This window comes from Xenopus laevis, chromosome 2S, assembly GCF_017654675.1.
Source record: "Xenopus laevis strain J_2021 chromosome 2S, Xenopus_laevis_v10.1, whole genome shotgun sequence".
Taxonomy (NCBI): domain Eukaryota; kingdom Metazoa; phylum Chordata; class Amphibia; order Anura; family Pipidae; genus Xenopus; species Xenopus laevis.
Window position 1 is genome coordinate 108089458 of NC_054374.1, and position 26801 is coordinate 108116258.

General features: G+C 37.5%; 1 protein-coding gene across 1 annotated transcript in view; it reads left to right on the plus strand.

Moving 5' to 3' along the window:
- The window catches only part of LOC108709739 (collagen alpha-1(IV) chain-like), a 110807-nt gene extending 97143 nt beyond the window's left edge, over positions 1 to 13664 (plus strand). The window contains exons 42-52 of the mRNA XM_041584255.1: positions 423 to 608; positions 977 to 1110; positions 1212 to 1284; positions 2272 to 2343; positions 3484 to 3612; positions 3701 to 3799; positions 4319 to 4531; positions 7413 to 7590; positions 8075 to 8189; positions 10012 to 10184; positions 11866 to 13664. Of these exons, the coding sequence (XP_041440189.1) occupies positions 423 to 608; positions 977 to 1110; positions 1212 to 1284; positions 2272 to 2343; positions 3484 to 3612; positions 3701 to 3799; positions 4319 to 4531; positions 7413 to 7590; positions 8075 to 8189; positions 10012 to 10184; positions 11866 to 11947 (1454 nt within the window). The 3' untranslated portion in view covers positions 11948 to 13664. The remainder of the gene's footprint in view (positions 1 to 422; positions 609 to 976; positions 1111 to 1211; positions 1285 to 2271; positions 2344 to 3483; positions 3613 to 3700; positions 3800 to 4318; positions 4532 to 7412; positions 7591 to 8074; positions 8190 to 10011; positions 10185 to 11865) is intronic.
- Positions 13665 to 26801: the final 13137 nt, after the last annotated feature.

The window sequence follows — 26801 nt, forward strand, 5'->3', positions numbered from 1 at the left end:
AGACAAATATATGTGGACAATATTGTTATATACGTATGCAAAAAATATTTGTGATGGCACATGTGCTCTATATCTGGAAGAACCACACAATCCCTCCATTATAAGTGCAAAACCTCTAACAGTATGTTGAAATCATTGAATCTTATTTCCCAGTTCCCACATGTCCATATATACAGAGCCAGAAGACAGTACAGTTAAATGCCCAACGTGAATAGGCTTATATCAAGGCATGTAGAAATCCAAACATTGAAAAGTGTGTATTATAAGTGTGTATTATATGATGCATACTACAAAAACAACCCAACACCATATTTTAAATGTGCTAAAATACCCAGTGAGTTAACCCTAGTAACCCATATACTGTATATGTATGTATGTATGAAAATATAGTCACATAACTTTTCTAATGTTTGGTTCTATAGGTTCCAAAGGTGACATTGGTTTACCCGGTGCACCTGGAATTCCTGGTGTCCCAGGTATAAAAGGTGATCAAGGATTACCTGGTATTCAGGGCCCTCAAGGGACACCGGGGTTTCGTGGACTTCCAGGAGTACCAATGGAAGGACCCAAAGGTGACAGAGGACAGCCAGGTCAAGTAGGATTTCAAGGTAAGGGTATTCTTTACTGTTTTTCTTGTTGTAGTGATTGGATGGCAGTAACATAAAAATATAAATGTGTGTAATATTATGCTATATGATCATATAACTAAAAATACTTTGACCATAGCAAAAATTATTTCATCAATCTCTCTACATGTCAGACATCTCTCTACATGTCATAAACAAAATAAAGTAACTCAAGTACTTCTGATAACTAATGAGGTCCCAGTATTGGTGCTTAGTTCCAATGCATTCCAGATCATACATGCCATATCCTAAGTATTGTGTAACTAGTATATTTTACTTTAGGTTTTTTCCGACTACCACTAACTGCACTGTAACTTCTAATAGAAGTACATTTTAATATCTTTTTAAAGGTTCTCCAGGCCCTGTAGGACTTCCCGGCCTTCCTGGAGAGGATGGTATGAAAGGTGAAAAAGGAGAAAGAGGATGGCCTGGAGCACCTGGTTTTCAAGGGTTTAAAGGGGACCTTGGAATGCAAGGACCACCAGTAAGCATTTTGCTGATATTATATTTATACTGTATATTTTACAATACAATATAGCCGTAGACATACTTTAGTTGTATACAATATGTCTAAAATATTTCTAGGGAGATGCAGGTGATCCAGGTATAACTGGTCAAAAGGGCGATACAGGACCTTCAGGACTTCCAGGACTTCCAGGTAAATAGAAGCAATATATTTTTCAATTGATTTCTCCTGGTCTTGTAGCAATATTAAGAACTCATTTAAAACCTCCCCACAGCCATTCTATAACCACACTGGGACACCCCTGATCAATTCTACTTACTCCCTTTCCCATTCCTGGGTACCAACAGAGGGTCTCGGTGCTTTTGGAGAGAGCACTGATGCAGTCTTTTAAAATAAAAGAAAGTTAACATTGGGAAAGATCAGGCAAAATGATCCACAACAATGTTTGGACAGGCAACTTTACTGCCTGTAGTTCAGTTCTCATCTCAAATTATACCTCAAATGTCGCCTTTCCTTATCCTTTACATGTAAGCAACATATGCCTTATTTAATGGAACCCTAAGAGATATTTCTCAGGATTTTATTTTTTGGTCCTTTTAATTAGTATAGGTCTTGTGATAACAAAACCTAGAATATGCTTTTCCAGCTTGTTGGACCATGGAGCTTGCTGTAGCCCATTATTTTTCTTTCTCTATGATTACAGCATGTTTACCTTCATAAAAGCATCTCAAAACTGTTGCCGTTTCAGGATTAGTTTTTGTACTGTACATCCACTGTACAGTACTACTTGGTTACATATATTGTATAATCTGCTTTCTCTTTTGCAACCCTGTTATCTTAGCATGCTTACCTATTGAAAGCCTTGAAAGCACTTATCTGATGTCATATGGTTCTTTCATCATGCAAGAGTATGGAACTATACATCCTTTGCAGTGCTACAGCTGATGGCATAATAGCATTACATTACTGATGGCACTGCATGTGTTACAGTTTTGTTGCTTTTATAGATAAAGTTTGTGTACTGTGGCAACCCCTTTCATTGTCTAAATCTTTCTTTAATCTAAAACCACCTTGAATTTTAAATCACTTAATTTTGCTATGAACTCATCTGTTTTAGGAGTTTATATTGTTTTGGTGTTTTATTTGTGCTGTAGCTTATTATTTTCTTATTCTGCTTAGGTGTGAAAGGTTCTATAGGTATATCTGGTGAAAAGGGTGATTCTGGTGACAGAGGGATACCAGGACCTAAAGGTATTATTTCACTAAAGACGTTTAAACCAAAACAAAAGCCACTTTATATATATGTTTATGCATGTCGATTAACATATTAATTTAGTAAGTTAGGTTGAAAAAAGACACATGTCCATCAAAATATTTTATGTCTAAAACCTGCCTAACTGCTAGTTGATCCAGAGAAAGGCAAAAAAATTGGCCAGCCTTTCCTCATAGCTGAGACTTTCCATACCCTTCACCAGCTTAGTTGCCATTCTCCAATTCAATATTTTTAGCTCTGTACATTGGAACCCACCCCTCCCGCAAATATATGCCCCTTTTAATACAACTCAAGAGCTTATTTACCCTTGATGCTGCTGACTGACATTGCTTGTTACAGCCAAGTTTTTATCTACAAATACTCCAAGGTCCTTCTATATTGTGAATTTGCCAACTGCAATCCCATTAATGGCATAGGTAGCTTGCATATTTTTACATCCCAGGTGCATGAGTTGACATTTATCAACTTTGAATCTCATCTGCCACTTAGTCACCCAGAATGCCACTTTGTCAAGAATGTGAATATCCTGCATCCTGGATTGAATTAATTGTACTGCATAATTCTGTGTCATATACAAACACTAATACATTACTTACGATACCCTCCCCTAAAATCAAATATATCTGACATGACCCAGCCTTCATAAAGCCATGTTGATTACTGCTTATAATGCCATTCACGATGCCATACATTTGAATGTAATCCCTTAATTATTCCTTCAAATAATTTACCCACCAGGATTTAGCTTTGATTTAAGTACAGACATAGTGATGGGCGAATTTATTTGCCAGGCGCGAATTTGCAGCGAATCTGCGCGATTCGCCGCCAGCGAATAAATTCGCGAAACGCCCGCGAAAATTCACGGAAAAAATTCGCCGGCGTCAAAAAATTTTTCTTCGAAAAAACAGACGCTGGCGTCAAAAACGGGCACCGGCGTCAAAAACGAGACGCCAGCGCCGTTTCGCGAATTTTCCGGCGAAGCTAAACGGCGCAAATTTGCCCATCACTATACAGACACAATCTAAGTCAATGCAACCTGCTCTTTTTTTTTAAAATGTGCCTATTTGGTTAACTAGTATACCAAAGCAATAAAAATAAATAGTTATATTCTTTTTCAGGTGATTCGGGTCCTCCTGGACCTGCTGGTACACACATGGTCACTAAAGGAGAACCCGGAGGTCCAGGACCACAAGGTCCTTCTGGTCCTAGAGGAATTCAGGGATTGCCTGGTCCAAAAGGGGAAAAAGGTTGGACTATGATGGCTTAACGCACATTACCTTTTATAACTGAATTTTACCATAATACAAAAGTTTGTTCTGTTTCTTACTTTTTCAGGTTTGTCTGGTGTTTCTGGGCTGCCTGGACCAAGTGGTACACCGGGAATATATGGCACCCCAGGTCAAAAAGGAGAGACTGGTCCAAGTGGTCCAGCAGGTTAGTGGATGTTTTATCAATTATAAACACTTTATTAACAGGCTAAAGTATACATGCTGCTAACATATGATGTGGTCAATGAAAAACCTTCTGCAACATTGCAGACTTCACAGCAGCACCACAAGATAAGTGTGTTCATTGTCTGCAAACTTGACCTGTGCTTGTATGATGGCCCTATTTACTATATATATTTGGGTTGTTCAGGGATCAGGCACGTTTAAAATGTCAACTGATGCACCATGTTGCATGGTACATCTCTAGAATAAGAAGTTTGCTTTGAACATATTGTATATGGACCTTCATATGCTTTCCATCTGTTGGGCCTCTGAGTATATCAGTCAATTGAGCCTATTAGATCACCCCATAAAGTCTTTATGGTGAAAATTTGTAAGATGTGTTAGACCAATGTTACCTGATAATAAGCTTCATTAAAGATTGACCATTACATCTAGCTATCAATATAAATACCTTTTATATTTAGACTGTTTTGCTATTTTTTCGCTTCGGATTTGCTTTAAGGTCCAAGAGGATACCCTGGCCCCCCAGGCAGTGATGGCTTGCCTGGACCTATAGGCTTGCCTGGACTACCTTCTATGGCTCATGGTTTTCTTGTTACGAGGCACAGTCAGACAAGTGAAATTCCACCATGTCCTTTTGGAACAACTGCTGTTTATAGTGGATATTCACTGCTCTATGTGCAAGGCAACGAAAGAGCACATGGTCAGGACTTGGGTAAGATATGCATTTCCAGGTCTACAATGTTCCTTTGCAATAAAACCGCATAACATCACTATGTGATGTTTGAAGATCAGAAGTTAGTAATGTTAGAAAATGAGAAGATGAGATTTTTATCACTTCACATGAACTTCAGCATCTAAAATCTGCTTAATCAATACAAGCCATCTATGGACAATTTAAAGCATATTTTCAATGCAAGTTTTCCAAATTTTTTGACCCACTGAAAATTATTTAGTACAACTTGAAGGTATCAACATTTTTTCACAATTTATTTCAAACAAACAGTTTTTTTTACTAAATTAGCAAACATTTAAGTCTGATAAAAATTTGAGTTTTTTTTTAGAAATAGACTAAATTGTTACACAATGCGAATTTTCATAAATACACTTTTAAAGTGTGCTTTTTCTCTTCTATATCCTTGGGGTCATGCTCATGCGTCATAATATTAAACAAATACAACTTTCTATATTCCAAATTAATACCGTCCTTAAAAGTACTGATAAATGCAGTAAATGTGTGTGGGTAAACAGAAAAACACTTTTTGTGCATCATCGTGAATTATAGGACCCACTTTTCTGGTCTAATTTTTAAAGGGAAAAAAGTAAAATTTTTAGAGGAAAAATAAAACCCTCAAATTTTTCAAGATTTATTATGCTCTGAAGCTGCTACAAATCTGAAAATACTTCAGCTCAAACCTGTCAAAATCATGTAGAATTTAATGGCAGATGGTCCCTTTAACATGTTTTTTACCTTCAGGATTCACAATAGTTTTGGGCTGTTTGTTTTTTGCTCGATAATCCTATAAATTCCAGTTGCTGCGGTGACAATTCAATATAGTAGAGTTCTAGGGGTGTCAATTCATAACTTTTTCTCTGACTGATTTTTTATTTTTTTTGGTAAATTGATGGATATTCAACTAGTATTCGTTTTTCAGCTGTTTTAAAGGGATACTCTCATGGGAAAAATTTTTTTTTCAAAATGAACCAGTTAATAGTGCTGCTCCAGCAGAATTCTGCACTGAAATCCATTTCTCAAAATAGCAAACAGATTTTTTTATATTCAATTTTGAAATTTGACATGGGGCTAGACATTTTGTCAATTTCCCAGCTACCCCAAGTCATGTGACTTGTGCTCTGATAAACTTCAATCACTCTTTACTGCTGTACTGCAAGTTGGAGTGATATCATCCCCTCCCTTTTCCCCCCAGCAGCCAAACAAAAGAACAATGGGAAGGTAACCAGATAGCAGCTCCCTAACACAAGATAACAGCTCCCTGGTAGATCTAAGAACAACACTCAATAGTAAAAACCCATGTCTCACTGAGACACATTCAGTTACATTGAGAAGGAAAAAGCAGCCTGCCAGAAAGCATTTCTCTCCTAAAGTGCAGGCACAAGTCACATGACCAGGGGCAGCTGGGAAATTGACAAAATGTCTAGCCCCATGTCAGATTTCAAAATTGAATATAAAAAAATCTGTTTGCTCTTTTGAGAAATGGATTACAGTGCAGAATTCTGCTGGAGCAGCACTATTAACTGATTCATTTTGAAAAAATTTTTTTTTCCCATGACAGTATCCCTTTAAGCTCTCTTAGGGAAGTGTTTTTCCCTAGGTTTTGGGGATACATTTACATTCTATCTATACATGGGCTTTATTCACATATTATTCACTTTTTTGCTTTCTATTTTTTCATTATTAATATCCATATTTTTTCTATATGTATTTTTTCCTTATAGTCATTTCTGTTTATAGTTATTTATACTGTTGTGTATATTTCAGGCATATACATATTTATGTTACATGTACACTTCTTCCCAAACTGCTCACTGCCGTTCTAACACAGTGGATAATATCATATATTATACATTATTTATTATTGATAGTGAGGACCACAACCATAGTATCTTTTGGACATTTATTATTATATGCAAAGTTACTGACTGTGTTTAATATAGCCTTTAAATTAACGGTTTGAACTAATTGATGTAGTTGGCTATTTATATGAGTATTCGGCAGAGGGCGCACTGGCTTCTTGAGGAAGTGACGGACTGTCCCACTGGGATACCAGGAAAACTCCCGGTGGGCCCAGGTGTCAGTGGCCCTCATGCTGCTAAACAGTTGGCCTATTTCATGGCCAGTCCCTATTTCTAGGAGAACAAAGAGGCTAAATAGATTATCGTATTAAAAAATAAAAAAATAGAGTATAGTATTTAAAGAAATGAGACTAGGAGAATAGAGGTTGAGTGAGGAGAGGAAGAAAAACAGTACTAAGAGTGGGCCCCTGGTCTAAGATTAATTGGTGGGCCCCTGGTCAAAGGTTTTTGGGTGGGCCTCTGGTGTCCCAGTCCGACACTGGTCGAGCCATGCTCCCCCTGCCTGCAACATCCATCTGTTCATGCCACGTTTTGAACTCTACATTTCATGTATCCAGCAAAAATGGCAGCCTGTCTGTGTGCATTTGATGACTCTTCTGTTATACCATGTGACCAGAATGGAACGCCCTCTCTCCCTATTCATGTTCCCCTTCGGCGTGTCTGCATCTAAAATAGATTTTGACTTACTTTATTTTTCTGAAAACCCTGTATTCTTGTAAGACTAGGGTCCTGAGGATTCTATGTCAGAGGTGGCATACCTGGTTATATTACAGACAGATGCTTGGCACTAAACAGAACTTCAGCAAAATATGATTAATTATCCAAAAGTTTAAACAAAAGAATAATACCTTTCAAAACTTCTTTCTATAACTGTATTTTATTTGCGTTCTTGAGCACCAAGGCAATGTGGAGTGCACTTCATTTGCTTGACTATAAGTATGTGTGCTTTTCCTGAAAGATGGCCCTAAAATTATTTCTGTGTTTTTTTTTGTTTTTTTTAGGGGCTTCTGGGAGTTGTCTTCGTAAATTTAGCACAATGCCTTTCCTCTTCTGCAATATAAATAATGTCTGCAACTTTGCTTCAAGGAATGACTATTCCTATTGGCTTTCCACTCCAGAACCAATGCCAATGAGCATGGCTCCAATCACAGGGGACAGTATTAAATCTTTCATCAGCAGGTGAGCAGACAGCTGCATTAAATATGCATTGTGGACTCCTATGCTCTAGTGATGAGCGAATTTATTTTGCAGGCATGGATTCGCGGCAAAATTTTGCACTTCGCCGACTGCAAATTTTTTATGTGAAAATTTTGCCTCATAAAATCTCACAGTCCTTTATAAAAATACAGTCATTGACAAAGAGATGGTTTATAATATGAACTTCTCTTGTAAGTTTCCCTGAAACATTTTCATTTAAAAAAAAAATCAAAAAGCCTGGAAGAAAGCATTAAATGCTTCATCTGATCACCCAGATTTAGGTCCTGTGTTTGTCAATGGGAAAAAAGTCTTTGCCTTATTTTTTTTCATTGTTTTCTTTTTGGATGTTTTTGTATAATTTCTAATAGCACAATGTATATTACCAGTTCTTCTGGTATGCAAATGAATGGAATAACCTGAATCAGTGTTTAATGTGATTATTTAATTAATTTAAATATTTGTATAGGTGCACTGTGTGTGAGGTTCCTGCCACGGTAATGGCTTTTCATAGTCAAACAATTCAGATACCTCAGTGCCCTGATGGATGGATTTCACTATGGATTGGGTATTCTTTTGTAATGGTGAGTGATTTCACTGAAGACCCTCCAAGAATGTACCTATGTGTTATTTTATAAATGCCAATATTTATTCCAGAAATTGACAATATCTAACATGTTTTCAGACACTCTGTTAAATCTGATCCAAAAAAACAAGAAGGCTCACTAATTAGAGCCCTGAAAATTAGTAATAGAGCACTAAATTGGCAGAATGAAAATAGTTTTTCAAAAATGTCAGCAATATTTGATTAAGACATTTTAGGGCACATTTACTTAGCTTGAGTGAAGGATCAGAATGAAAAATACTTTGAATTTTGAAGTACAGTATTTTTTTGGCTACTTCGACCATCGAATTGGCTACTTCGACCTTGACTATGACTTCGACTTCGAATCGAACTATTCAAACTAAAAATCTTTTGACTATTCGACTATTCGAAGTACTGTCTCTTTAAAAAAAAACTGCGACCACCTACTTCGCCACCTAAAACCTACCGAGCACCAATGTTAGCCTATGGGGAAGGTCCCCATAGGCTTTGCTAGCAATTTGTGATCGAAGGAAAATCGTTCGATCGATGGAATAATATCCTTCAAATCGTTCGATTCGAAGGATTTGTCCTTTGATCGTCCATTAAAACGAATTGCGGTAAATCCATCGATTTCGATATTCAACGTCAAAGGATTTAACTTCGATGGTCGAATATCGAGGGTTAAAAATATTTTTGGCTACTTCGACCATCGAATTGGCTACTTCGACCTTGACTATGACTTCGACTTTGAATCGAACGATTCTAACTAATAATCGTTTGACTATTCGACCATTCGATAGTCGAAGTACTGTCTCCTTAAAAAAAAACTGCGACCACCTACTTCGCCACCTAAAACCTACCGAGCACCAATGTTAGCCTATGGGGAAGGTCCCCATAGGCTTTGCTAGCAATTTGTGATCGAAGGAAAATCGTTCGATCGATGGATTAATATCCTTCGAATCGTTCGATTCGAAGGATTTTTCCTTCGATCGTTCAATCAAACGAATTGCGGTAAATCTATCGACTTCGATATTCGAAGTCAAAGGATTTAACTTCGATGGTCGAATATCGAGGGTTAATTAACCCTCGATATTCAACCCATAGTAAATGTGCCCCTACATGTAGGGGGTTATATACTGTATTAAAGTCCAAATGTCAAAAACTGGAAAAAGTTGAGGTTTTTATGGTCTGCGCTGGAATTAGCCCAAAAATGCAACTATATCAGACTTTTCGGGCAAAAATCCCAAAAATTCTGTCTTTTTGGGAAAAAGCCAGAAAAAAATTGAGTGATTCAAGAAAAAAATACGAAAAGAATCATACGATTCAGATTTTCGCTCGATTTTATTGAGTTTTCCCCAGTCTGATTAAATAATGCTTTTTTTAATAATAAATAAAGTCAAATCGTGGATTCTAGATTGCTTGGACTTTTTTAATAAAATTATCCAAAAATTTGGATTTTCATAAATAAGGCTGTAATGTCATTTGCGCTCTGTGTACCGTGCATATTTATTTTACTTATTGCATACTTTTATATATTATACTTTAATTAATTTTGTACGTTTATGAATTGTATTTGAGCTCTGTGTACTGTGCATATTTATTGTGAGTGCTTTACAAGCAAAGTTATACATACATACATACATGTACATGTAATATATAGAGCTATTTTTGCATGTAAATAATCTGATTAAGCAGAAGGAGATCAAACAAAATCTGCTTTTTATTCAGAATATGTAGAAATGTAACATGTTCACTTTCCTTTTTCCAGTATCATTAAGCTTTGATAATATCACCTAATATTTGCTAATCTTTGTTTTTAGCAAACGAGTGCTGGTGCTGAAGGCTCAGGGCAAGCTCTGGCATCCCCAGGATCCTGTCTAGAAGAGTTCAGGAGTGTACCATTTATTGAGTGCCATGGGCGTGGAACCTGTAACTACTATGCCAATACCTACAGCTTTTGGCTTGCAACAATAGAGGGGAATGAGATGTTTAAGTGAGTTGTTATGGAGATTAACATCTTCTTCTGGAACTGTGAAACACCTGTCTTTGCATGTATATAAAAAAAAAAAGATTAGTCTGGAGGTATTAGCATAGGCCTGTATCCAGTAAGAGGTACCACATGAATATATATATATATATATATATATATATATAATTACTGCAGAGTTATTCAAATAAGAAAAACTATTTAAACTCAGTTTTCAGACTAGTTCATTCGTGTACATGGAGCAATATCCCTAAGTAGGGATGGGCGAATTTTTTCGCCTTGTTTCGCCGAAAAAATGATGCCCAAAGACTTGTATGGCGTTGTGCGTCAAAATAAAAAGACGCACGTCATAAAAAGTATCCAAAAAAATTACTTTGAATTTCGAATTTTCTTACTACGAAAATTCCCTCTAATTCACTTTGACCCCTGATAAATCTGTCCCTAAGTGTTGCATGGCTTTCTTGAAATGAGGAACCTCAAATCTGACAACCTTTGTACACATTTATTAAGGTTTGAATTGTAAATCCAATTCCAATTTTCGAGTTAGATTTTTGGTCAAAACTCACAAATTTGAGTTGGGAATAATCCAAGCTTGAATTCGAATTTGAGATTTATCATACCTTGACCCTGGGAACAAGCAAATTCGATAGTAAACTACCTACAACATGCTGAGTTCATGTAGAAGTCAATGGCAGAGGTCCAGTGACCCATTTGAAGATGTTAATAGCCTTCCTGAAATTTGATTTTGTTTTCGGAGGAAAAGCTTGTTTCTAGTCAAATTCGATTCGAATTTAATTCAAGTTTTCGGGTCGGCAATATTCGTTCAAGTTTTAGACGTTCAAATTTTTTCTTAAATAAGATACTATTCAAGTTTCGAGGTCATTCGCGTTAATTCATATTTCACATCGCTGTAAAGTAAATGTGTTTACACAGCTAAATCACATGAATTACATAAATAGAACATTTGAAGTTACATACATCACAACCAATACAGGTAGGAAGGCTCTGTGCAAAAGGGCTTACAATATAAAGGGAAGGGAATATGACACAAGGTATGGGAGTGGGCAAGAAAAGAATTGAGTGGGTGAGAAATGTGCTACTGTATGTGGTATTGCATTTGGTAGTTAAAGGAGAAGTCAACCTGTATGGGGAAAAAACCCTCCCCTGTGTAGGCCAACCGCCCTCCCCCCCCATGGCAAATGCCCCTAACTTGTTACTCACCCCTCGGCGCAGGTCCTCTGCTGCGGAATTCATGGGTGCCATCTTTTCCCAAGTGCTCTTCTTCCTGCTTTGACCATCGTTTTTTGGCGCATGCGCAGTACAAAGCGCCGAAAGTCACAAAGTTTCCGAAAAAAATAGGAAACTTTGTGACTTTCGGGGACATGCACAGTTGGAGACATTTGCCGGTACGGAGCTCATGCGCATGCGCCCGAAAGTCACAAAGTTTTCGTTTTTTTTTCTTCCTGCTTTGACCAGCGTTTTTTGGCACATGCGCAGTACAAGCCGTTTACTGTTAAGGATCTTCTGCGCATGCGTCTAAAATGACAACGTTTACGAAAAAAGATCGGAAACTTCGTGGCAAGTCATTTTTTTTTCCGGAAAAATGTAATTATATAAATGTGATTATATAAATGTATATATGCATTAGTGCAGTGCATAATTGTGTATATTTCCTCCATTATTACAGAAAACCAACTCCTTCAACGCTAAAGGCTGGAGATCTACGCACAAACGTCAGCCGCTGCCAAGTTTGCATGAGAAGGTCATAATAATGTTTCCCACATCCCCTCAAAGATATGGTGCTATTGTTTAAGATGAAAAAGTCTACAAGTATTATATACCTGTACCTCACTATTGTACAATACAAAAGCAAGTAAAGTGCATTTTAAGAACTCTCCTAATTAAGTCTGTTTTACCGATTTTTGTCTGCCTCAAGAAAGAAAAAATCTCAAGACAAGCTCTGTTTATGACATGCAAAATGGCACTTTTAAAACATAATATTACATACATAATATAATGTAAAGCAATGAGGAAAAAGAGCAATAGCTGAGTTATGTAATATGGTGCTAGCCTAGGAGATCCGCAGTACTTTTATGCTGTGTGAAACCTCTTTATTGTATTATAACATCAGGTTTTTTTTGTTCAGAAATATAAATATTGCTTTATCTAAGCTTTTCCTGACTGTATAAAGTAAAACTTTGATGTGTGATTTTATAGCCGGAAATGGGACCATTGGGAAATGTTTTCTACGCATATTTAAATCAAAAACAAAAACTCACATATAAAAGGAAAAAACAACAACAAATATCACTATTGTAAATAGTATGCTTGTTAAAATGACACTTTGAGCTTCAGTACACAGAAATATTTAGCAGATGATTCCGTAAGAAAAATGAAATAGATATAAATTTTCTAATGAAAAATATAAAAATATGAATTCATAAAGGAGATAAAATGCTATAATATAATAACACATAGTAACACACAATATAATAACATACATTCTTGTAACCTATAGTAGTCCTTCAAATTCATTGGGGGATGTACATTAAAATGACACCTCTTATTGTTTATTGACATAGTTGTAATATGTTAAGCACGTCGTTCTGATCCGAGTGTGTCAGATTCACTACAGAGGGCACAATGTTCTCCTATGAAGAAAGGAATCCAAAGGAATCTTCGACTAAATCTGAAGTGGTTATGACATCACAAGTGTGCTTATACACAGTGACACCACAGCTGCTTTGTATATTCAGGTGGGGATCTCTGTATTGTCCCCTGGAGGCTTTTCCATCATTTGTTATATAAATTATGATATTTATGATAAATTGTGCTTTGATACAATTGAGAAGATGGATTGAGCCCATTACTTTTCATGCAAAGCATTTCTGTATTCTGTTTGCTGGCAACTGATATTCTAAAACATAACTTATGGCTTGATAGAATGCACTTTGGAAAAGACTTCCAAAGTGAAATAATAATAAATACTACTGATAGGGAGAATACATTTCAGGTAATTGTAATTAGATCCCAATGTCATTTTTTTCAGCTAGACTTGATATAATTCAACAAATGTCAAAAAATACTTGGTTGACTATACCTGTCCAAATGTCACCAAATGATATGTCTATTGGCCACAACCAACCATACTGGAGATTCAACAACTGAGATAATCACATTTCCCATTTAAAATGTCACACACAAAAAAAGATGTCTATAGAGCCCTTGCTTAAGGCCTATTTTTAGGATGTTTTCCAGTGGATGGCACAGATAGGAAAAAAAGCCTTGTGTGCCAGAAGCATTATACTAGAATTTCCTATACATCACGTGAGTATTTAGCACAGTATTTATTACATGCATGTTGCAGGGATTACAACATTTTATACACAAAGATCAAAGAAAGGACAGCATTCTTAAAGAGATACTGACATCAGAAAATAACTTTTTATTATCTATCATAACATTGTCTTTGAATGCTATTTATAATTTTGCCATAAAAGTATTTGCCTGATGCTTTTACATTACCTTTCTTACTACCCTGTACCTCTATGAGGGGGGCTGCCATATTTATTCAGCAGTAGTCTGTTAGCATTGGAAGCTCTAACTGTTGAAAAGGTACATTCAGGCTGGCAAAACAGTCAGGTTTAGGATCTTCAAGTGACAATTACTTACAAAAGAAGAACAATCAGTGAAAAACGATCAACATGACTTTTGATGTAGATTAATTTTGAAAAGAAAATTTTAAGTGTCATTATCACACACCCCCATATGTAATAAAAGGCACAAAGTTTGCCCAGGAGCAGTAACCAGTAGCAACCAATAAGATGTCTGCTTTTAAACAGGTGACCAGTAAATGCTACCTGCTGATTGGTTGCTATTGGTTACTGCTCTTGGGCAAACTTAGTGTATTTTATTACATAATTCCCTTTAAGTCATATTCTCTTTAACAACTATGCATCCCATCCAAAAACAGCTGACTGAGCATGATGGGAGCTGGAGATTATAAATAAAACCCTGTACCTGATACAGTATCTGTAATAGCTTATGAAATGATTAATAGGGAACATAAATATCAGGAAATTGTTCTAATTTTACAGTGTGTTTCACATCAAAGAAAGTAAAGCAGATGTGAATCCAATAATAAGGGGATATAAATAACATTCAGTATCTGCTAAATCACTAAGGCTTTCTTGTAAAATATTTTTTGCTTTAAAAGAACAGTTCAGTATAAAAATAAAAACTGGGTAAATAGATAGGCTGTGCAAAATAAAAAATGTTTCTAATATAGTTAGTTAGGCAAAAATGCAATCTATAAAGGCTGGAGTGACTGGATGTGTAACATAATAGCCAGAACACTACTTCCTGCTTTTCAGCTCTATAACTCTAAGTCAGCCACTTGAAGGGGGACCACAGGGGAAATATCTGTTCAGTGAGTTTGCAATTGGTCCTCAGCATTCAGCTCAGATTCAAAAGCAACAGTTATGGCCCATGTGGGCCCCCCTCAATTCACTGATTGGCTACTGCTTGGTAACTAGGGTAACCAGTCAGTGGAAAGCAACAGAGCTGAAAATCAGGAAGTACAGTATAGATTACATTTGTTGGCTAGCTAACTATATTAGAAACATGTTTTATTTTGCACAGCCTATCTATTTACCCAGTTTTTATTTTTATACTGGACAATTCCTTTAAACAAAATAAATCTGTAGCTTCTTTTGTCTTTATTACTTTAGCTGTTTTTATCTTTCAATGCATAGCCAAATTGTCCAATATCAGACAGCTGGGCACATGGGCATTTCAGTCTAATAACCTGGAAGGACACTTTTAATTTAAGAAGCAATATTGAGCTCTGTATAAACTTTTTCCTTAGTGTACTGTGTGTGTTACAAACAAATTCTGCCTCGTGAGGCAACTTCAGAAAATTAATCGCTGCGTGTTATTAGCACCAGCGTTTTTTAATTTTAGCCGGCGCAGAGTGAGGGAAGGCGTTTGGGGAGATTGGTCGCCGCGAAAACGAGGTGATTAGTCGCCAGGCGACCAAATCTCCCCAAAACGCCCAGTGTTGTCTGACCCTAAACTCTCCATTATTGCCTGCCTGATGCTACAAATACAAGTTATATGCCAGTATGATACAGATTTTGATCCATATGCCAATAATCACCCATAAAATGTAATCTGAATATTTTTATGATGCAAATGTAAATGTGAAATCTATATAAAACTGCTTTTATATATTGTATTTTATTTTGTACCATAATTTACTAATCAAGCAATGCACTACCTTACTTGAGATTTTAAACCAAAAATGTCTGTTTTTTTTATATATAAGAATTAAATAATAACTGATTCAAAAATCCTGTGCAGATAGATTTATTATAACAGAATGTAGGCTCCATTCAAATGTTTATGAACTTCTCACCAAATGAAGTTCCAAGTTTTAAAGAATGTTCATGTTATATTTCTACCTTGGGAAGATTTATGTAGAAAATTTAAATAATTACTGGGCAGACCTTTTCTCTACACGTGAAAGAACTACACTGTATTTACAAGGAATAGGGCAGAAAAGTGTTGATAGTGGATATTATCTAGTCATTACTCCCAATATTAGGGAATTACATTATAAAAACTAAGTTGTTTTAATATTCAGTCAGATGACGATTTCCATAGATAGTAATAGATTTACATTTTAGTACTAAGTACCAGTGACCCATAGTAATCAATAACATGTTTGCTTTTAAAAAAGTGATATACTAAGTGCCTGTTATTACACATCCCGCTAATATATTAGGGCAGTATTAGTGCTTGGAACCTGCAGCTACCATTCACTGTAGATCAATAAATTATTCTACAGGAGTATTGGCTGAATCTAGAAATATAAAACTTTAACAAATATTGTCATTTAACCAAGAGTGACCAAGGAAAGGCTGACTTTACATGAGGGTGCCAAAGGTTAGGCACCCCAAGGGAATACTGTATATTACCTTACCTGAAATTCTGGGCCGGTGCTCCTATCAGCAGAAAACTGCGCAGATCTAGGGGTTCTTCCAGTGAGCACCACAAAGCAATCAGCTTCCTTTTTCTTCTTTCTTCATATCTTCCGGGGCAGACGCATGCACAGTAGAACGAAACAGCTGGCTTCTTCATTAAAGTTTGGCTTTTTGTGGTACTGTGCACGTGCACCCGCATGAAGAAAGAAGAAGAGGGAAGAGATCGCTATGTGGTGCTCGCTGGAAGAACCCCCAGACCAGTGCAGTTTTCTGCTGATAGGAGCACCGGACCGGGGTTTCAGGTAAGTATATATAAGTATATATAAGCATTATTAATTTGAGAGGTCAATGTTTTCATGGCCTATGGAATGAGCTATCTGCATAAAAATATACAGCCCTACCTGCCAGGGCTGGAATTAGGGGTAGGCAGAAGAGGCACCTGCCTAGGGCGCAACAATGTGGGGGCGCTGGCAGGTGCCTGTTCAATATTCTTCTGCCAACCCCTTGTTCGGATTCGCTCCCATCTGCAGCTCTCGCCTACACCTGTCATACACTCCTCTGTCCCTCCCCTCTGTCCCTCCCCTCTACTCTGTCCCTCCCCTTACGTTTCCCCTTTTCGTTGCCCGTACCAATTTTATGGCGCGCACGCACGCGTGGGGGGCGGGGTTAGCCCGGTCGGCTTGGCCCGGCCCTGCTATGTGCAGTCTTCTGTCACTGTTTTTACTTAGACATGGAACCCTTTATATCCCTTTTTTCATACTGAATCCTTAAAGAAATGAGGACTTCACAGGGAAGGCAAAAAAACCAGTATATATACATACCATATTTACATACAAGTTAGTCTTTTAAAAAAAAAAAAAACCAGTGCATCATTTCAGATATAGAAAATAGGGCCTGGTTTTGTGCTTGTGTTCACAAGTGAACTCATACTGTTTATATGCAAGTGCAGTCTTACTAATAGGGATGTCGCGGACTGTTCGCCCGCGAACTAATTCGCGCGAACATCGACTATTCGCGTTCGGCGAATGTTCGCGAACGTCGCGCGACGTTCGCCAATTTGGGTTCGCCTTAGCTGGCGCTTATTTTTGCCCTCTCACCCCAGACCAGCAGATACATGGCAGCCAATCAGGAAGCTCTCCCTCCTGGACCACCCCCACACCCCCTGGACCACTCCCCTTCCATATATAAACTGAAGCCCTGCAGCGTTTTTTCATTCTGCCTGTGTGTGCTTGGAAGAGATAGTGTAGGGAGAGAGCTGTTAGTGATTTGAGGGACAGTTGATAGTAACTTTGCTGGCTAGTAATCTACTTGATACTGCTCTGTATTGTAGGGACAGAACTCTGCAGGGATTTGAGGGACATTTTAGGTTAGGTAGCTTTGCTGGCTAGTAATCTACCTTCTACTGCAGTGCTCTGTATGTAGCTGCTGTGGGCAGCTGTCTGTCCTGCTGCTGATCTCTCATCTGCATCTGTTCTTCAAACAACTGCCACCTAGCTGTCTAAATATCAATAATAATACCGTCTCCAGAAACACCACCCGAGTGACGTTTTTCAAGCAGCAATAATATATTCCGTATCCAACGGCTGTAGTGTATACGTTGACCTTGCAGGCATTATTTGCCCAGTCTTTAACCAAGTGCCACCTAGCTGTGTGAGCTTTTTCACATTCCGTGTCCAGAAACATCACCTGAGTGACGTAGTGTGATTTCTGCCCTTTACAGCACAAAACGCAGCGCTGTGTCAACAATGGATTTTTCAGATACATTTTTGCCCTTGATCCCCCTCTGGCATGCCACTGTCCAGGTCGTTGCACCCTTTAAACAACTTTAAAATCATTTTTCTGGCCAGAAATGTCTTTTCTAGCTTTTAAAATTCGCCTTCCCATTGAAGTCTATGGGGTTCGCGACGTTCGCGAACTATTCGCATGTTTTGTCGCAAGTTCGCGAATATGTTCGCGAACATTTTTTCCGCCGTTCGCTACATCCCTACTTACTAATTGATCTCAGTTACAACTGGGTTCAGGACAGTTGAGATACTATTGAAATCAGATGATTCTGATTGTGATGTGCAGTTAGATGCATTTGCACTCACACTTAAATATACACCCTTGCCAGCATGAGTGGAAATGTTCCCACAACCCACAATTTCAGAGTGCCATTTTGTACTGCGTCAAGCAGGAGCACTTGATTTCACTTCATTCTGATATAGGCCAAAAGCAGGATTCAGTTTGCTTACTATTTTGGATGATGTTAACAAGCAGGTGATGGATATTGCGGTCTCTCTGTAAGCATGCTGTTTTTCATTTAGAGAATCTTAAAAGTAGAGAGATGTGTAACTTGCCTTGTCGTATCAGCCTGTGTGGCTGCTGGATCCCCACACTCACTCAACTATAGACACACAAAAGGACTTAAGAGAAAATGCTTCAGCTTTTTATTAAAGTGGCGTGCATCTGGCTGGAGCTCTGTAAGACAGCAGGGAAACACACTGCCACTGTCATGTACACTGCAAGGCCACCAACCCACCTCTCCCATAGATCTTAATATAGTGGTTACAATAATAATTTGTCTAATTCCGAGCAGTGTCATTCTGTGGCCACTAAAGCAAATAGTGACTGTCTTGCATAAAAAAAGGGCATTAACTCAAGGGATGAAAACATAATTATGCCTCTTTATAGGTCCCTGGTGAGGCCTCATCTGGAGTATGCAGTGCAGTTTTGGACTCCAGTCCTTAAGAGGGATATAAATGAGCTGGAGAGAGTGCAGAGACATTCCATTATGAGGATAGACTGTCAAGCTTGTTTTCTCTGGAAAAAAATATACTTGGTAGACTTGCTTGATGAAATTTGGTATTTTTTCCATCTTATGTAACTAGGCAGACTGGGCAGATTTCTCATGCAGCAACCATCTTGGGATGTACCATGTGCCATGCAGGGCTTCACTATAAACTTCAGTTAATATGCACTGCAACTCAGTAAAGTTGCTTCACAACACACAGTAACTACAGCAGAGCACATACAACATATTGCAGAGAGGCATTCATTTCTAGAACAGAATAGAATTGTTTTTCTTTAATAGAACACTGACAGAGCTCTTACCTCTCTCAGATCATTCAATATGATCTAGGGGTTTAGGGAGGGCCCATTACAGAGATAGTCTGGTATACTGTATGTTTTCCACTGATTTAATCTATGATATCAAATAATGCGGTTTAAATTCTGTCAGATATCACTTGTAACCTGTTTTGGTCCTAATAAACAGTTGTATTAACAAGTTTCCATTGTAAATCCTGGTAATTGTGTTGGTACAGCCCAAAGGGTTTCCTTCCTATTGTTCTTTTAAAGGGGAACTATTGCAAAAATGAAAATTTAATATAAGCTTCATCATAATTAAATAAGAAACTTTCTAAATACAATCAATTAAATATGCTTTACTGTTTCTGAAATAATCAAGTTTATCTTCACTATTCCTCTCTCATCATCTGTTTCTCCTCATTACGTCTTCATGCAGGAGTTGGGTGTCACATAATCATTGACAGTTATATAAGATATTTCTTATCGGGGGGCTTCTTTTGCCTAAGAGATGTATTAGAGCCGACTCTATTAAAAATGTTTTGACCACTTCCATTTATTGCCACACCCCGTAATTACCATGTCCATTTTCCAAAATTTGGCTGGTTATGAAAGAGTGAACACATTTCTGGGAGTTTTAGGGCCATGTTTTATGTGTTATAATTTTGCTAATGTTTTACGTATATAATTTTGCTAATGGAGGTGAAATTGCCCTTTAAGCTGCTAGTTCCAGTTCCCCTAAGAGACTTGTTTATCTTAAATAGTTACAATTGTATCTTATTTTAATTACGTTTCAGAAACGTTGTAGCTTTTTTTGGCTTCAGTGCAGGAGATCACAGAGAAACTCAGAGCTTTTTAATAAAAATCCAGGACTGCGGGCTGAGCTGTCAAATTCGGGACTGTCCTGCAGAAAACGGGACAATTAGGCGGTAAGGTTTTCCACTGCTCAAAGAGATCAAACATGTTCTGTGGCAGTTTGTCAATAACTATCGTCAAGGAAATAGGAAAGATCTCATAATACATCATAAAATAAATTAAACTGCTGGAAATCCTTCCAGATTCCACAGTGAGATCTATAATAAATTAGCCCCCAAGTTTATACATACCAGCTAAATATTTTCTGTTAATTAAAAACATAACATACTGTCATTTGAAATGTATTTACAATGAATTAGGGATAAACAATCTTCTTGTAAATAGGCTATTTACTCTGACAGCTCCGAAAACTATACAGCAGGTGGCGCTGCTACAATATCAGCCACTTTGTTTTTGCTGGATAATAAATTGTTAAGTTAAGCGACCACAGTTGCATTTTTTTTGCTTTCGATTGTTGTGTTTCTTCTACCTTGGATACAATATAATGATTTTATAATTAGCTACAGGTGTGCTAAAATAAACTCAGTTGCATATAGCAGCTTAAAGATGCATTGGCAGCGATTTTGCCTTTTTTTACTCTTTTCAGGGCTACAGCAGGTTGAATTTACACTGCCAGATGGGCAGCAACCCAACTTTTGCTGCTCATTAAGCACTGCAGGCTGTGTGTGGCCAACATTTTTGGGTTGCTGTAAAATGGGCATTGCACTACTGAATTATTACATGGGGATTATCTGTGTTTTTAACAGAAAATAAACATACATGTACCAGTTGGAATGTTAGTTTTTACTACTGGTTTTATTAGGGCATTGATTGATTTGTAAAAACCAGGGAAATGTGTCAGAGTGACAGGAGACCAAGGGACAGACCTCAAATTCTTGTAACTCCCAATAAATTCGGGGGGGGGGGGGGGTTAACAGCACTGTATCACTGTATGAGCTTATATTAATATGCAGAAATATAAAGCAAAATGAAGGTTTCTGTGCATATCTAATACTGAACATGTGCAGCCCATCACACTTACCATATCTGAGCCACAGAGTCTGGATTTGTAAAGCAAAGACTATAAGTCACAGTTAAGGTGGCCATACACAGAGAGATCCACTCGTTTGGTGTTGTCGCCAAACGAGCGGATATTTCTCCGATATGCCCACCTTGAGGTGGGCAATATCGGACTGATCCGATCGTGGGCCCTAGGGCCCAATGATCGGATCCTAACAAATGGGAATGGGGGTCGGATCGTGGGACCGCATCAATGAACAGATGCGGCCACAATCCAATGGGATTTTTTGTCCCATCCGATCGAGATCTGGCCGACTTTCGGCCAGATCTTGATCGGGGAAGCCCATCGGGGGGCCCCATACATGGGCCAATAAGCTGCCGACTTGGTCTGTCGCCAGCTTTTATCGGCCCGTGTATGGCCACCTTTGGTCTGGGTACTGGTGTATGTGCTAGCAAGATCACTAAATTGCAAAATGAGCAGTGCCTTTCATGGCAAAAAGAATACAGTGGTACAGACATCAGTACTTACCGGTACAGGATCCCCACGGCGCAACACCTCACATCATTCATTTCAGTGTCCCTAAGAGTAGCCCCCTACTCTCCTTCTGATCTCTCTGACTACTTTGCTGAGCTGGCTGACAACTGTTACTTTGTATCAACAGCCAGCTGTCTTTAGCCTGCTTCCTCCAAACCCCACAATTCCCTGCACACATGATATCATTAAGGAAAGGAACATCATAGTCCAATGCATTGTGGGTTATGTATTTCCTGCATGTTGTCTGTAAGCTTTGGAGAAGTTGTTACAATTTGTAACATCAGTGTTTTAGTCCCTCCTTCCCTGCCAGGATTTCAAATGATGCTGAAAGAGAAGAACTGTTAAACAGCTGGATTTCAGCATAGAAAATGGCATTTAATCATACTTTTTGAGGAAACAGGTAACTGTGACGGATATACTGTATTAGGGGTTTCTGTGTTATGTGGCCTCTTTATCAAATTTTGGTTTGGAAGCTGGAGTTCGCCTTTAAGAACTAAGGTTCATCCTCATATCTATTTCTGTTCTTAGAACTTTAAATATATAGCATCTCCGCAGAAGCTGTCTAACAGACTACTATGATTACCGTCTATTCTTAGAACTCAGTTACATATTGCACGTGTGAAATTGTTGCCTTCATTCATAGTGGTGCCCTACTGTGTCTACTGATGCGGCACATGCAGTGCTTACAGTGCACACTATATCCTACTTATTTAAAACATCCTAAATATAATAATGATTTAAAAACAAGTCATACTAACTGCTTCTATTCTATGAAACTGACAGTAGCCTTTGGAATAACATTATCAAGGGACGATCTACTAAGATCTGGAATTCTACTTTTTTCTCAAATTGAATTTTTTTCTCTAAAAAATTAGTTTTTAAAGATTTCTCTAATACTCTAAAAATGTAAGATTTATTATGTATAAAAACCACAGAAAAACTCTAATACAAAACTGCACCAAATAAAAGCTGCGCCAAGTATTCATATTTTTAGTGCAATGTTCAGAGTTTTTTCTGTTTGTACGTTTTATATTTGGATCTTTTGACAACTATCATGGAGTTCGTATTTATAGTGGAATATAGTTTAACCTTAGTTTCAAAAACCTTTAAAACCACAAACAGTTGACACTCAATAAATAGGCCTCCACATGTTACATGTCTGAATACAATGAAGTCTACTTACAAAGCAAAGCTATTAAGCTACTGATCACTACATCATACTCTATAATGGATTTTGGGCCATGTGTAGAAAAATGATGGTTCCTGTGGAAAAAACAAAAAATAAGTAATAAATAAGTAATAAATGAGGTACTTCCCTACTTGATTACCACAATTTCTTGTGTGTTGGTCTTAACATTTGTGTGTGCAGACTAGTAAATACCTTAGAGAGAAAACTTAAATATCTCCTGGAAATTACCCAAGTAAATATTGCTTTCTCCTCTGCTTATGTGGTAGAAATGACTTTCCTTGGTGGCCCAATCATTATCCTGCTGAAAAAGAAAATCTGTAGAGTGCTAGTAAGGGGTAATTACTCCATCCTGCTCAACATGGCGAACACATTGTTGGATGTGGAACAGAAAAGACACAGGAGTACACCAACACTCATTAATATCTGAAAAATCAACAATAATTGCTACTCTACTCTATGATATACACTTATGAATATTCATATCTATGTGGTTTTGAGGTTTTTTTTTCTCTAAAACCATGTCATGAAATATACTGTATTAAAAGATCTGATTATAAAATGCACAAATAAAAAAAAAAAGATGTGATCCAGAATGATCTGGAAAAGAATTCTAAAACCTCAAAATACTTGTTTTTGTACAAGCATTTGTGATGTCACAGTGCAACATGCATCTGCATGACATCATTTCCGCCGCATGCAGATAGATGGACCCCTAACCCCCCAACTCAGCTGCTGGATTTAATAGGGAAGCATCTGGATGCAGGTAAAGTAGGGTTTCTTCCCCCACAACTCTTTTTTTTTACCATACATGCATCCGAGGATCACCCCTTAGCAAAATTATATATATTTTTAAACAAAAAAATATAATATAAATACACAAGAAGTCATGATGGCCAAGCTCTCTAGTGTAAGAAATAAATAAATGTATGAAAATTAACTATGGGAATAATGTTTAAATAAGGCATCAAAGAACATTTTATTTTGCAGCAATATATAATATCCATATAAAGCACAAGTATGGGATCCGTTATCAGAAAACCCATTATCCAGAGAGCACCAAATTACAGAAAGGCAGTCTCCCATAGACTCAATTTTATCCAAATAATCCAAATTTTATAAAATGATTTCCTTTTTCTCTGTAATAATAAAACAGTAACTTTTACATGATCCCAACTAAGATAAAATTAATCCTTATTGGAAGCAGAACAGGCCTACTGGGTAATTGAATGTTCACATGATTTTCTAGTAGACGTAAAGTATGAAGACTCAAATTACAGAAAGATCCATGATCTGGAAATCCCCAGGTCCTGAGCATTCTAGATAACAGGTCCCATACCTGTATCTGCAAAATGTATCCAGTGTCAGCAAGTACCCACAATAAATATAAAGCATTGGGAGCAATATTTTTTGCATACCACAAGTATGAGGATCCATTACTGTTATCCAAAAAGTTCCAAAGTATGGGAAGGCCATCTTCCATGGACTCTATTTTAATCAGATCATTTTAATTTTTAAAAATGATTTCCTTTTTCTCTGCAGTAATCCGTGTACTTCTTCCTTATTAAGATATAATTAATCCTTATTAGAGGCAAAACAATCCTATTGGGGTTATTTAATGTTTAAATGATTTTTTAGTAGACTTAAGGTATGGAGATCCAAATTAGGGATGCACCGAATCCAGGATTCGGCCTTTTTCATCAGGATTGGGATTTGGCTAAATTCTTCTGCCTGGCCGAACCAAATCCAAATCCTAATTTGCATATGCAAATTAGGGGTGGGAAGGGAAATCACGTGACTTTTTGTCACATAACAAGGAAGTAAAAAATGTTTCCCCTTGCCACCCCTAATTTGCATATGAAAATTAGGATTCGGATTTGGTTCAGTATTCGTCCGAATGGATTCGTGGGTTTGGCCGAATCCAAAATAGTGGATTTGGTGTGTCCCTAATCCAAATTACAGAAAGAGTGCTTATCCAGAAAACCCCAGGTTCTGAGCATTCTGGATAACAGGTCCCATACCATCAGAATCAGATGAAAACAGCTACTTTATAAAGCATGGCAAGTTATTAGTAAAAGTTCTATTCACAAGCACATGGATTAGAGTTGTTCCAATATGTACCAGGGAGATGGGGCCATACTTCCAGAAACCCATAGATGAAGGGGATGATTGTACAGAATAAGTTATGATGCATACCAGGACCCTACAGGTGGCTATTGCTATTCACTATTGGATGCCATACAGTGAATACACAGGAAAAAGGACAGAGCTGCTATGATGTCTGTTTTGAAGAAAGAAGAAGCCGGAAGAGGATCGCTCTGTGGTGCTTGATGGAAGGACCCCGGCCGGTGCAGTTTTCTGCTGATAGGAGCACCGGCCTGGGGTTTCAGGTAAGTAACTACAATCACTTAGGGTGCCTAACATTTGCACCCCCAAGTGAAAGAAGACTTTCCTTCTCCTTTAAATAAAATATTTAAATTACAGGTAAGTAGACACGGCACACTTAGGTCACTGTCACAAGGCTAACTCTGTCTGATACTATCAGTTATATAGTGAATAAATACCCCCTCTTGAAAAATACAAGGATATTATAAGTTACCAAGGTGTTCCATGACCATATAAAAACACGAGGTCATAGAACAATGAGGTGACCAGGGTCGGACTGGGCCGGCGGGACACCGGATCTGCTTCTTAATGCTGCGACGTCTGTGCATGCGCACAGACCCGTACGCATATGCACAAGTGCAGTGCACCAGAGTGGCAGGGGGGCAGTAGCCCCAGTGGGCCTGAGCCCCCCAGTCTGACCCTGGAGGTGACTAATATCTTCATATTTTGCAACAGGGGGTACTTTATTTATTATAATACACAAGTTTCAGTGAGTTATGTGACAGAAATGACATCACTAATCTCCGATTATAACCAATGACATGATTAAGCACCGTTTATAAGGGTATAATGTATAGAATATTCACGGCTCTTCTGTATTATATAGTCTTATGCATTCTGATAATCCTTTGTTTGTTACAACAGTTATAGAAAACAAACAGCAGCTAATGCTATGCATGCCATCAGAATGTAGCATTTCAATCATGATAATTAATGTATAGAAATGTTTTAGCACATTTCTTGCTTACATTGATTGGGGATTGACCCCACAGAACCTTTTCCTTTAGGAGGCAGCCACAAACTAGGTCTGCATTTTCCCGATAAGGAATCTGAGCTCTGGTTGCAGGCTGGAGACCTTGGAATACTGATAACTTGCCAGAGCTGTTAAACAGATGGTACAAATTAAATATGGCAATTGGGCTGTTGTTATCTGTCTGACATCTTCCTCCTATACAATAAGAAATGCCATTAAATCTGCATCGGTATGTTATTAACATATAGTTGTATGAATCACAATACCATTTTTATACTACACTGTGTACTATTACTACACTATTTTGCAATCTAGGAAATTATAGTCTTACATGGTTTTTAAAATATGATTTCTTTTATTTTTTATTTGTGGAAATAATTAAAGCATCAAACAAACTAAAATTAAAAAGGAAATATGTAAACATGTATGTTTGGTTTGGCCAAATGCAAACAGTACGCAATCCTTTCTTAAAGTGCATCTGCCTATACACACTGCAATCATACTCTAAAGCTAATAATCTCAGTATTTCAGGAATGACCAAGTGCTGAAGAAATAAATTGGTTTTAAGGATTAATTATATCTTAGTTTGAATCAAGAACAAGATTCTGTTTTATTATTACAAAGAAAAAGTAAATAGTTTTTAAAAATTTTATTTGGTTACAATGGAGTCTTATGGTAGACGGCCTTTCTGTAATTCAGAGCTTTCTGGATAATGGGTTTCCAGATAACGGATCCCATACCTGTACCACAACAGTTGAATTACTACTTTTCAGTATAAGAAGTATAATGGAATGGAAGGATGTTGTATGAATCAAAGTGGTAGGGTAACATGCTTCAG